General features: G+C 37.3%; 1 protein-coding gene across 1 annotated transcript in view; it reads left to right on the top strand.

Annotated features, from left to right (window-relative positions):
- The window catches only part of LOC104465544 (RNA-binding motif, single-stranded-interacting protein 1), a gene marked incomplete at its 3' end in the record, with an annotated part of 44,538 nt that extends 31,306 nt beyond the window's left edge, over positions 1-13,232 (top strand). The window contains exons 4-5 of the mRNA XM_010078635.1: positions 9,771-9,928; positions 13,153-13,232. Coding sequence (XP_010076937.1) covers positions 9,771-9,928; positions 13,153-13,232 — 238 coding nt within the window. The remainder of the gene's footprint in view (positions 1-9,770; positions 9,929-13,152) is intronic.
- Between the last annotated feature and the right edge of the window lie 742 nt (positions 13,233-13,974).

Raw genomic sequence — 13,974 nt, 5'->3', positions numbered from 1 at the left:
TACAAGTTGACCTAACTCTGGAAAAATATAGTCTCCTCCACCATGTTTTGGCTATTGTTGGGCAGACCAGGAGGACCCTGGGCTTCAGGCCACATCCTGCAAAATCTGCTTCAGGGGGTCACTGTCTGTGGAGAAGTGGCCATGTCTTGGGAGATGTCATGATGAGAGTGTCAGTGAAGGAACCCTATGTCAGACCATGGCTCAAGAAGCGTTATGTCTTTAGTTGTTCTGCTCTTTCCAAGATCTGAATTGGGAATGCTTGACTAAGATGAAGCAGCTTGGAAAGTGTTTGGCTCTGTGCTGTTTAAAAGTATCTTCCAGTCACCACTGAAACAGAAATACCTCCAACGATTCCTGTTGGTCAGATAATGCTGCTAAGAGCTTACATAAGATGATATTGCATTGCCAGGGGATGGGAGAAGCTTTTCAACAGAAATTTAAAATAGAGGTAATGGGCTATTGCCCTTCTTCTCTCTTCCAACTGAGTATTTCCAGTGTTCATTTGTGTCAGTTGTCTTTTTCAGTGTGTGCAAGTGGCTGTGGATGGGGATCAGGAGATGATGTGAGATGTAGTGGCAGCCAGTTTGCTTCAGGACCTAGTACAAAATTGGTAGCTTGTCTCTTACTCTAGAGATAAGGTACAGAAAGAGCAGATACGTGTCTTGCGAGAGTACTGTTATTTCTAAGCTAGTTAGTAAGTGGCTGAGTGTCTTAATTTCTATTTTCATTCGTTTTAATATCTTTACTTTCTCCTAAAGGAGTGCTTTGATAATAAACCAGTAATAATAACTTCAAAAGCTCTGATTTTGCAGAGCTGTGCATTCTTAGATAATATTAGTAGTAGTGTTGAAAAGCTCTGCCCATTTTATTTGTTACGAAAGTTGTTATTGATGCTGTCAGAGTTAATTTTCTGAGAAATGTCTCTTTTCTTCTCTCCACCCCAGAGGTAGAATCAGTAATATAACTGTATGTTTCTATGCTGTTCAGAGCAGATAGCAAATGCCTTTGTTTAGGAAGATAGATTCACACAGAAAATCTACTGCATATTGGTGTTTTGAATGGAGATTTTAAAAATTTAATTATAGAATCATAGAATCATTTAGGTTGGAAAAGACCTTTAAGATCATTGAGTCCTACTTTGAACCTAACACTGCCAAGTCCACCACTAAGTCATGTCCCAGAGTGCCACATCCACATGTCTTTTAAATACCTCCAGGGATGGTGACTCCACCACTTCCCTGGGCAGCCTGTTCCAATGCTTAATAACCCTTTCAGTGAACAGATTTTTCCTAATATCCAGTCTAAACCTCCCCTGGCACAACTTGAGGCAGTTTTCTCTCATCCTATCACTTGTTCCTTGGCAAAAGAGACCAACACGCACCTCGCTACAACCTCCTTTCAGGTGGTTGTAGACAGTGATAAGGTCTCCCTGAGCCTTCTTTTCTCCAGACTAAACAACTCCAGTTCCCTCAGCTGCTCCTCATAAAGCTTGTTCTCTAGACCCTCCACCAGCTTTGTTGCTCTTCTTTGGACACAGTCCAGCACCTCAAGGTCTTGTAGTGAGAATCTGTAAGGGATGTTTTAGAGATGGTGAGGTCTAAGTGCTCTTGAAATATGAGTCACCTAAATCGTCATAGGTTTTTGACCTTGAACTTAAGGCATTTGAATCAGTGCTTGGACGAAATACTGTCTCATCAAACGCTATTCAACTGAGTTCAACTGTAGTTGCTGAAGTAGCTGTATTTCAGATGGTTGGAAAAGTGGCCCTTTTAAATGGGAAGTTGAATTCTTATTCTTCTGGATGTAAACTAATATGTAAATATAAAATGTAAAAAAGAGTCCCTGAATAAGTATGGTTAATAAAAAAAACAGAGTTCTTATCTTTCTATGTAGCTAACTTAAGCCAGGAGGAGAATGAGTGTGTTTACAGCTCAGATAAAGTCAGCTAGAGAACATATATATTCTCCTGACTGCATGTAGATATTATACACAAGCCAGCTAGAATACCAGCCTCAGAGTTCAGAGAGTGCTAAACAGATTGATTCCTGGAGTGACAGTGGCATTTCTATACCCATATTGTCTAGCTCGTGGTAGGTTAGATTCCTGAGATAATAAAGTGAAAAGGCTTATAGCTACTAAAACTGTTCTATGTACAGAGTTATGCTTTTTTTGCGAAGAGTTTTGGGCATCACAAGAAGGGCTAACATATGTTCCAGTGTTCTCACAATTGCATTTCAGTTCTGTCCTTAAAACCAGTGTAGTGTCCTCCCTTTAAAATAATTGAACCATCCAAATCCAACACAACAGCTCTAGACTCAGTAAGCTTGATCCTTCAGATCTTGTGTTCTTGTTTCTCTCTTCATGAGATTTATAGTTCTCTGTATACAACTTTGCTGTGCTAAAAGATTGTCAGGACTGTGTATAACTTAAACATGTGATATTAATTCTTTTCCAGCTTGTGTTTTCCAATTTATTTTTTTTCCTGCAGAAGCACAAACTTACCTTTAGTAAACGTACGCCCCTGAAAACAGAACCCATGAAAGTAGCTGTGGATGTGGAGGATTTCTGTGGTCAGTGAAACTCATTAATTTGAGCGAAGGAATGCTGTTCTGACTACTAATGTGCATTTTTGGGGGAAGACTCATTGTTTATCCATTCAAAGATTTCCCCACAGTCACACATTTTTAGGAATTAGGGCTTCAGATTCATAATGTTATAATTTCCTCCTCCTTAAGATCTTCACTTCCACTGAAGCAATTAAGTGTGCTTCTGCTTATATTGTATTAGCTCTCGCATTAACAAATTGCTAAATATTTTCAGATATTTTAGGCTGGTGCAAAAAATTAGGGCCATTTTCAGAATTGTTTCTTATTCCAATAGTGTCAGAAGAATGCCTGTGATAACAGTACAAAGTATGTTGTACCATGATATGCTGACTCTTCCACCATTTGTAAGATACAATTTCTGTTTTCTGGAGCAGTCTATTGGCCCTCAAAGCAACAGACCAACCTCTCTGAAACTTATGTGGGAGTGGTTTTTAGATTGTAATAAATATTAACTCATTGTCTGAGTTCACGTTGATCCTCCAGAACCCAGAGATGACATAAATTTGTAATCTTTATATTTTTTACTAAAGAGAGAACTGTGAAGCACTCCCCATGCACTGGTAGCTTTTTCTTTCTTTCCAGTTAAGTTCAATGTAGGGGCATTTTTTTATATTCTAAACTTAACTTTAGGTGACTTTTTTCCAAGCATATTTGGAAAATATGAACTGTCACACTACATACAGTGTGAAATGCACAGCAGGTATGGGGTTTTTGGGGAGGAAGGGCTGCTTAGCCACTTGTCCTCATCTCTGTAACAGAAATCAAGGCTTTTCCACAGCTATTAAAAGTAATGTATTAAAGGCAGTGTTCTTTTACCTCACTGACAAAGAGTATGGTTTTGAGTTAGCAAAAATGAGAAATAGTTAACTTTTATGACTTTTAATAATGTGTTGCTTTTTGTACTTGTCTTCATTGTGGTGACCTTCTGGAGAATTAAGTTTTCGTTCCTACAGAGTAAAGTAAAAAAATAGCTAGTGCACTTAATCTAACTAGAGAAGGTAGGCATATTGCAATTTTTTTTTAATTCTGTATCTGGGCTTCTGAAAGCCAAAGAACAGATAACAGGTAAACAGGAACTGACTCAAGCAGATTTCTACAGCAGTTTTTACCAACTGTCTTGTAAGAAAAGTTTTGGTTGTACCTAGTTTGTAGTACACTCTGGAGGCAATAGTATTGAATTCTACTGTAATAGACTATTTTAAGTAAATATAATAAATTTTCCTCCTTTTATTCCTAAAAGTTCTTAAAAGTAATTATAAAAAAAAAATCAAAGGTAAGACAAATTTTGCTTACCTGGGGCCTAAATGACCATCATTTCAGGAATTGCATTTACATTAAATAAGATGGTTATCAACCACTTCCCTTGAGTACACAGCTTCAACCCACAAAAGTCTTATCTCAGTTGCTAAGCAGTGCTGGGGCTTGTTCTGACAAGGGTCCAGTGCCCTGTTTTGAGCCGTGGTGGGCGTTTTCAGCTTTCTATTGAAAGCAGTGGAATCCATGAGCAGGACTCCCAGGGAGCACCCTGGTGCCCTTCTAGCAAAGGGAAAGCAAGAATGCCAAGGAATAAAAAGGGAGTGTGTGATTGCAGTGATAATCTGATTGCAAACTTGAACACAATGCTTACTTCAGTTAAAAATTCCTTTTCATACAGTTCTTATTCCTCTATGCAATACAGATGTGCCTGTGAAAATTAATTAAAATATTTAGTGTATTAATCATATATAGTGTTTATGCAATACTGGAGAACAAGTGAAGATGATGGTAGTGATTTTTCCAGTGAATTGTCTTGTTAACAGTCTGTGGTCAGACAGTATTAAAACTGTGGCTAAAACAGACATATTTGAGTGAGACGCAGGCCAGTTGTAAATTTTAAAGTAGTTTCTACATGAAGGCAGACAAGCATTTAATCCCTTCCCTATCAGCCAGAGGATCTTCCATGCTGTGAGCAGCGCCTAGTCACATGTTTCTGAATGGCTATCTGTTCGCTCTGACCTCACACAGGGCAAGAGAAAACAGATGTCCTATCGTTTTGCCAAGTTTCTTGCTTGCAATTTAGGAACAGTTCCACACGCACAGGGAGGTTTTTGTTAATTTCTTTCAGATGATAGTAGACCATTTCACATTATGTAGGACTCCTGATCACGACTTTTCTACAGAAATGAGCATTAGCAGTTGATTATTCCTATCCCTTTTATGAGAAATACTGTATCTTGTAGTCAGCTTATTAAGTTAGTGCTGTAAGTGCTTCTTAGGAGTAAGAAGTGCATTAATCTGCATCTTTGTATTATTATGCTCTGATAGTGAAGTTCTGGAGATGAGGCTAAAGGTGTTTGATGAGAAAAGACCAATAGAAACTTACTGCTGTGAATTGCTAAAAATACAGCTTCCTAGTTTCCTCAATAATACAGATACGTACAATAGCCCACAAATTCCCTGACATTGCCCATGATCTGCAAATACCGAGCACTTTCAGTGTCTTTCAGGACCTGTTTCAGGTTCTGTTAACTGAGGAGACCCTGCATGAGATATGAAGACTCTCAAATTAATTCCTAAATCACGCAGAATTTCAAAAAAAAAAATCTCTATGGTTCAGTGGTTTATATTTTAATGTTAGCTTGCTACCTTGAAGTAGTAGTAGTAAAGACTTAAGTAATTATTTTTTTTATCATTCCCATAGAATGGTACAACTAATTTCAAGGTACTTAAGATTTCTAAGGTGAAAGCAGCTTATATGATTTCATGGATTTTAAGCACAGGAAAAAACCCTGCCTTTGAAAGTACTCAGAACAGTTACAGTGTATAGGCAAGGTTTGAGCTGGGTTGTTACGTTTGCAGATATTTTTGCCATTTTCTCTTTTGTGATGAATTTCAGAATAAAAATTAGAAACTCACATATCAAAGGATTTTTTTTTCCTAGTTCCTGAAACAGAACTATAATAACTATGTGAATTAAAACTATGATAAGACAGGTTTCAGTAAGGAAGGAAATCACAGCACTGAATGTATTAAACTGCTGTTTGCCAGAGAGATAGAGGGACAAGTAAAAAAAGTTTGTCTCTCTCCTAACTTCCTGCATTTTTAACTGTTTAACCATTTTCTATGCCAAAACCTTGTATAAAAGTGAGCATCTGTTTATACAGTGCCTTTTGTGTAAGACAGGATAGAGATGGATGAGGAAGCCTAGTTTGTGGCTGCCATTTGGAAGTCAGCTTGGAAATCCAGTGTGTTCTAAGGGAAAGGAAATTACTTGCTGCTTGTGATCTCCCAAAACATGCCCAGATAGCTGTTTTAAGGTTTAGTAGTCTTGTGGAGATGACAGAAGCTGCACAGTGACGTAAGTAATTAACAGGAGGGGAGGAGGTGTTTTGCACGTTAATAGGTATAATTGTTCTGCTGCCAAACTGTATAGAATTCCAAATACACTCTAGGAAGAGATCAGTCTTGCTTTAGGTCTAGCCCAACAGTATTGTCCTAGTATTGTAAATGAGCTCTTTTGAGAACCAAGGGCAGTCTTTTTTTTCCTGCAAAGTGAAGAAGTAGATTAAATTAATCTACCCTGACCTAGTTGGACTCAATGATCCTTATGGGTCCCCTCTGACTTGATATCTTCTATGATTTGTCCTTATAGCTGAACTCCTGGTGCTCCCCAGGGTGGTGGTGGGTTTGCAGCTGCAGATCAGATACAACCGTGGTGTGCTGTGGAATGTGTTGGCATTTCAACTATTTTGTTCTGGGAGAATTACAGAGGAACGAAATTTCAACTCATATTCCAGGATTTCAGTGTGACATCCTCATCCATTGGCTGCTTTTTTGCTTTTTCTCTCCCATGTCTGCCATCTTTAGCAGTTCTAGCTATGGATGTATGTACAAGTGCCTTCAAACTCCCCTTCTTCAATTGTGGTCAGTATATCCCATGGAAGAATCAAAAGCAGAAATAACCGAATCCCTGGGAGTATTCAGGCTGTAACAGACTGACATGGAGAAAGGGTCAGGAAAGCAGAAATAACTCCTTTCCAGTCACCCGTTCGGCATGCACCTGCCCAAAACCTGATCTAGTTACTAATGCAAAATATGGATTGTTTCATGGGCTGCCAAATTTTTCCATCACAAAATGCTTTCTGTTCAGAGAAAGCAATTTCCTTAGAACAATTTCCTCGGATATGCTTTTTTTTTTTTTTTTTCCCTCCATTCCTAAGGGATTTGCAGTGTAGGTGAGTGGTAAAGTCACTAATATTCTTTCAAAGTTGAGCGTTCCCTTCTCTGACAACATCATTACATGACTTTATGGCATGAAGCTTTCTCTGCTAGGTGGGATAGGTACAGGAATCGAGCTTCCCAGCATGCGTGGAGGAAGATCTTCATGTGTTACAGTGATTTGCAGTAGGTCTTTGTGTCCCTTTTGTCAAGGAAAGCTCATGGTCTCTCATCTTGAATCACTGCCTGTATAATGTGAAAGTGTGGTAACCCCCAAGGCTGGAATTAGGAGCCTGAGAGAAGGCGAATGCGATCTCCTCCTCCGTTACCTGAATAAAACAGGTTGCTCTGACATTCTTCAGTTGACTGAATTTCTTTCTCTATTAGGTGTTTCTGAATGTAAGTATTTCTTTTTTGCATGTAAATTACATTTTTATTAGTGTGAACAAAATGGAGCCCTTTTTTATCTTCCCAAATGTTGTTAGGCTTTTTAATGAGAATAGTTTTATAATATAATTCAGACTTGATGTTGTTATAGAATAAAACCATTAGCAAATTAGATGAAAATGTGGAAAGGGTCTCATTTTCCAGGTTGTATACTGTTTTAGGTTATTTAGGGAAGTTTTAGGATATTGGTGTGCAATATATTTTACAGCTTATAATAAGTAAAAAATGAAATTTTTTTTTCTTTCAAATACTATTTGGAGTTTCAGGAAATTATTCTATAGCTACAAATGCAATTTTGTAATTCCTGTGGCTAAAACCTCCTGTAAAGCTTTTGCTAATAGTGCTCATTAAAGAGGGAAGTAAGCCTACATATCTCAAGGTACAAAACAAAATTGACTAAGGCACTCTAAGTAACAAACTAATTCTAAAAACATTAAAGCTGTCTTCATCTCACATTCCTGACCTGAGGAAATTGCACTGTGTGTCCGAGATGTAACTACTGTAACATAGGTTTTCCCTCCTGGCTGAACCTTGCCCAGCAATGAATATTAAGCTCTGGCCTCTCAGTTAATCCATTTTCTTGTCTTCTCTTTCTGCTTATTTTTCTAATATGAAAAGGAACTCAGATATTCTAACATAATTTCAGTCATAAACTTCTGTGTGTACTCTATAGATTCAGTATTATTTTGGGAGAGGGGATATTCCCACTAGATAACAAAAAGGAAAACGTACATAGCAGCAAATGCCATTTGTAATGGACTGTAGAGGGACTGACGAGGACAACACATGAGAACTTGGAAAAATTTGTGTTTTGTAAGGTATGTGGGATTTCAGTGTGACTAGGAATTACAATCATATCAGTGGCATAGGGTGCAGATCAGGAGGATGTAATGGGAGCACATTTCCCTTTTATAGGGCCTTTGATGCTGAAATTTCTTTTAAAACCCTTACAGAAAACTTAAAAACACTAGCCCTTTCTATCTGAACGTGAAACTGAGGGTAAAAATGCAAACAGTGAAGGTCCATAAACATAGAATTTTCTTCCCCATTCTTAAGTTTCATTAGTTTTTGAAAAAGGATAATTAACTTTTGTGCCTGAAGGCTGCAGCCTCCCACCCCCCCAAAGTCCCGACTGTTTTTTTCTTTGTTGGTCCTAGGGAAAACTAACCCCAACTGAGAGGTGATATCCAGGGTAGCAAGTTGTTGTATTATGCAATATGCTACCACAGATACAGCGATATTGTTAATATAGGGGGAGTTTAAGGACAAATTGATGCCTAATCTGTGTAAGAACGTATCACCACCTGTACAGCTATAATCACTTTAATAAATGCTTTAATTCCAGTAGGAAAGTGTTGTGGTTTTGGTTTTTTGTTTTCTGGTTTGATTCAAACTTCATTGTAAGTCAGTTAGCCCTCTTGTACAGAATGAAAATATGCTGAGGACTATGCCAATAAAATTGTATTTGTTTCAGATCATGTAATTCCTAATACCAAAAAAGTTCTACTGAATATAGGTGTCCTGCAGAGACTTAGGTCTGTACAGGGAGCCACAATGATGACATCCAGGCTTTGCACAACTGTAAGGGCCAAATCATACGGATCTGTGTGGAGTAAGAATGTATTTCATCATGGAGCATGGCCAGCAATTGGCGGTATGAGGGGAGTGTAAGGGATGCTCCCTCACCACAGCCAGAGAATCTGCAGACAAACACTGGAAATGATAAATTTCAACAAAAATGTTTCTTTGATTGAGATGGAATTTCGTGGTACCTAGGTAGGTCACACAGAGTAGATAGTCTAAGGTCAGGGGAATGGCAGACATGTACATTTGCCTCCTCTGTAATCCCTCATCTCCTGGCTGCCCTCCTCTGTTATTTTGTCTGTTTCTAGAGAAAGTTTTTAGAAGACTTTTGTATTGTCTGTATGCATAATGTAAAAGTTTGATGAAATCTCAAAAATGTTTGTGTGGGGGAGAAGACGACACTGTCCAACTCACTTCTCTGTGTTATCAGCCTATTCTTTAGGTAATATTTTGTTGATGTACGTGTTCCTGAATGCATTGTCTCCTTTTTTCCCCATGTTATTTTCAAATTGTCATTCCAGGCTTTTCTCTTTTTGATTTACATCTGGCTTTTTTAGCTCTTTCCACCAGTCTTGTGTTTCCTTGCCAGCTAATTTCTTTCCTTTATCTTGTTTTTCCTTTTTAAAATTTTCTTTCAGGAAACTCTGAAACATGAAGTAGTAATACAGACTATAAACTGGTCAATTATTCACCTTTATCTCCACTTAAAAAATGTTGTTGTCAGCAGTAATAGGAGGAGGGGAGCTTTTCTCAGGAATGCTGTGTACAGTGACAGAAGGATGGAGGTCACTAATATTAGAGTAGAGCAGCCTTTAGAAAGGGGCCTGAGAAGGAAAATTCTGTACCAGTAGTTATATGTAATTGTTGTTATACTTTATATTCAAAATGTCTTTCCAGTGGCAACAGCAGTAACAATTGTTTTTAATTCTCTTTCAGCAACAAGAACAAGATCCGACTAACTTGTACATTTCCAATTTGCCACTTTCGATGGACGAACAGGAGCTTGAGAACATGCTGAAACCGTTTGGGCAGGTTATCTCTACGAGGATACTGCGGGACTCAAGTGGGACAAGCCGTGGTGTTGGCTTTGCAAGGTACTTCAGTGGCGTTAGCCACGTTGGCGGGGTTTTTTTTTCCTTTTTTTAATTAAAAAGCCAGGAATAGGAGGAAAAGGCAGAAATTATTGAAAAGGATCAAGCTTTTAAAGAAAAAGGAGATCTAGATGGAGATGCCAGCAGGGTTTTGTTAATTCTTTCTTTGGTAAAACAAATATGTCTGTCTCAGCTTGCTTAGATGGCCAAATCTGAATCTATTTCTCTTATTGGACAACTATCTAGAACAAGAGTTCACTCTCCACTACTTCCTCCTCTTCTCTGTACTTCTCTTTTCTCCTCTATTTCTAAACCAGTAAGCAAGAGTTATGCAGTGCTTCACAGAAACTTCTGTAACATTTCTGGCTTTTGAAGCTTGAATTCAAGAGAGGAGACCATAAGGAAGAATTCCCCCCCCCCCCCCCCCTTTTTTTTTTGCTTTTTTTTCTTCATGAGTTTCTCTGAGAAAATAGACTCGGTATTGCCCTTTGAACTTCAGCCTTTTGAGTTTTCTGGCTCATTAACATGGTGTCATCTAGGAAAGAAAATATTTTTATTCACTTACAGTAAATCTCACCTTAAATATTTGATAGTTCAGTCAAGCATCTCTCCCAAATCAACAAGAACAAATATTTTCCATAAATTATTAGATACCTCCCAAATATTCTGTCCACGTGAACCTACTTTTTCTCTAGTTAATTGAGTTATTTATTCTGAGGTCTCTTCATCAAAGCCTTTTCTGTGCCTTTCTAATATTTTTTTCTCTCTTGTTAAGTCCTGCTTTAAACCTAGTATGACAATTGAAATTTGGAGACTTTAGATTGGAGATTTCTATCATCAAAAATAGGGTCATGCTTTGAGCAAAGAATTGGAATTCTCAAAATATGTTGTAAAATCTCTGTCAACGGTCAAATTCTAATAATTCATATGTTCATCTGGTATGACAATAGCTCTGTATTTGAACAAATAGCAGCATCTAAAATTAGTGCACAGAAAAAAACTGAGCAAATTGTATCTCCTGGTGAAGCCAAAATTTTTAGCAATTGGTTTCCCTGGGAGTTGACTATGGCTAGTTCACAGCTCTGTGATTATTTTTTTTTTTAACACACACACACCCACCCACCCACCCATTTATTAGCTGGAAAACTGTCCAGCTTCAAGAAGATAAAACAAAGGAACAAAATTAGAAACAATGGGATTATATTCCTTTATTTAAGAGTGCAAACCCAACAATCTCTTCCTGTCTCCTTTAAATAAATCAATAAGTATTTGTGATATTTTTGGTGTAAATTTAATTGGATTTTTATTTCATTCATACATTTGTATTTTTTCATATAAGCACATGCATAAGTATTTGAGTGCAAACTGCATGCAAGTATACACAGAATATGGATGATGTACAAAGCAATATATATCCAGAAGTTATATATACTTTTAATACTGATACTTGCTTAAATGCAACTTTAACTTTTTGGTATTACGAAGGGCAGAATCCAGTAACACCCAAGCTAAAATTCAGTAGGCATTATGAATTTATTCAGTCTTTTCTCCTTAAGCTTGCTTGCCAATTCTACCTTGAATCAGTGGTGTTTTAGGAATACTTTTATTCTAACATAGCTGGAATAGTTTTAGAATTATTTGTAAAAGTCCAAAAGACTTTTGTATATCCAAAACCTCACTTGTATTGAAGACATTAAAAGAGATTAGTTTTAAAGTAAGTATTTTCTCAATAGGTTCGCTATTATACAGTATATGTTATATATATATGTACATAAATTTATTTTTATATATATGTATTTTTTATCCACATACATATATTATACATAATTTATGAAATCAGCTGTTCCTGTCATATCTAATCAGAATTTCTCCCCCTCTCAAGGTAGGTATTGGAACATTTTTGGATAAATATTGGTTAAAATCAAAATTGTCTAAGAAATATGTAGACCTTAAGTATTTTAATTTCTTGCCTTTTGGAACACTTTATTTAACCTAATAAGGGGAGTAATATGTTTTATCAAATCCAGACTTGAGTGTGAAACTAAATTATATTGTTTGTTTCATGTGAGACAGAAAAAAAAAATATTTCTTTGATGCAGATCCAACAATCCAGAGCTTCTTAAAATTCTCTAGAAGGTATTTGTGAAACCATGAAGAAAACTTCCCGTGCAGTCTGGCATTTTGACGATTTTGCTTGCTGTCTATGACTGTATTTCACCAGCCTGTGCAGAAAGGCCATCAGAATTAAAATGATGCCATGACTTCGTAATTTGTAGTGCTGCTGCTTTGCTGCTGAGGCCATTGGCCTAATGGATCTGAATTACAGAACTTAATGAACAAATAGAAAGAAAATCTCTTTTCAACATTATCCGAGTATCATCTTTCAGACATCTGCAAAATATAGTCTTCTTTTAACATATATTTTGTTATATTTGCATGTCTCAGTTGTCTGTTGTAACTTAGTCCAAGCTGGCAGTTAGGACCGACATCTGCATTGCGGCGTAAGGATGTAGCTGCAACCTGCAGAGCCACTCCCAGACTCAAACTAGCTCACCTGTAGTCCACCCAGTCTATTAAGTCTAGTTTTGACAACATAAGTGCACAAACCTGTTCAAGATGCTGGATAAATTCTCAGTAGCCATCCCAGCTGTTCTGTTACTGGTTCCTGTTTTGGAGGTAATTTGGAGACTATTAAATAAGGGATAGGTGCATCATTAGGTTGGGATGATATGTATAAGCTAAAAGCTGCACGGGCAGTTTGAGTCATGTGGTTGGTCATGTTTATATTTGAGTTTATTAGTCTTGAACTGTACAGACACTTCGGAATACTCCACCAAAAGTGGCATTAACATTTGTTTTATGTATCATGGACACTAGGGATTTAGTTATGAATGACTGTGGGTCAGTCTTTCTGCTTCCTTCGAGACAGCATAGGTACTTTGTACTACAGAACAAGCTGTGTTCTGCCCCATTTCTAAGTAAATAAGGATATTGTATCTGCAGTTTGGCACTGACTTTGGCATCAGAGTGCATAAAATGTTAACAGAGTTTAGTTTTAGCTTTCTGAAGTTGTGTGTTCTTAGAAAATTTCCTCTCTATTGCTCACACATGGGAAAGCAAGCCACAAAAGTGAAGTGAGAAAAAGCAAGAAATATGTTTAAAAAAATCACAAACATGGGAATCTGGATGAGTGTTTAATTTATGTAAATTATTCTTTATTTTCTTAGGATGGAGTCAACAGAAAAATGTGAAGCAGTGATTGCTCATTTTAATGGAAAATTCATAAAGACACCAGCAGGAGTTTCTGGTATGTTGCATATATTTCTAACAAGATGTATGAATGGGTTACTGCTTACATAGTGGAAGCCTGTTACTCTGATTGTTGTATCTGGCTTCTCGTTCAGAGGCAGGCTTATTAAAATTAAACTGTGTCTTGTTGGATGACTGTAATACTTGCTCACTTGGAACACAGTATATCACTTCTCTGCTGTAAACCTTTTCTAGGAATCTAGTAGTGTTCTCTCCTAGCAGACAGACAAGCAGCTAAGATGCCTTAAGCCAGCTATGCGCAAATTTACATCCCACATAATCCCAGTTGAAGTCAGGAGACAAGTATGTGTATCAGAACAGAATTTGGCTGGTTGTCCGTGGACAATTTTTTTTTTTTTTTTGAGAGGCAAAAATTGGATTACATTTGCCATCTGTTGATTTTTTTCAAAGTAATTTTCTAATAAAATCTTTTTTTTTTTTTTGAAAAAAATGGATTCTTCAGCAGTGCCTTAATGCCAGACACTTTCATTCATTGGGGAGCTGTGACTCAAGTCAAATGAGCAGGTTTGGAGGTTCTTCAGGGAGACAGAAGGAGGTCAATGAAGAATGCTACTCCTAGCAATATTGTGCAAGGCAAAATGCAGAGAAGCTACATAGTGCAATTTTGTTGTCACGCCTCATCAGTTTGCCTGCTTTTTCTGCACTTTTTCTAAGAGGCAACATGTATATTCCATAAACCCTTAAAAATGAGGAAAGGAAATTCAGAGCAGCAGAGTAAA

This window comes from Pterocles gutturalis, unplaced genomic scaffold (genome assembly GCF_000699245.1).
Source record: "Pterocles gutturalis isolate BGI_N339 unplaced genomic scaffold, ASM69924v1 scaffold9403, whole genome shotgun sequence".
In the NCBI taxonomy this organism is placed as follows: domain Eukaryota; kingdom Metazoa; phylum Chordata; class Aves; order Pterocliformes; family Pteroclidae; genus Pterocles; species Pterocles gutturalis.
The sequence above is the reverse complement of the archived record's forward strand: the minus strand, read 5'-3'. Positions and strand labels throughout refer to the sequence as shown.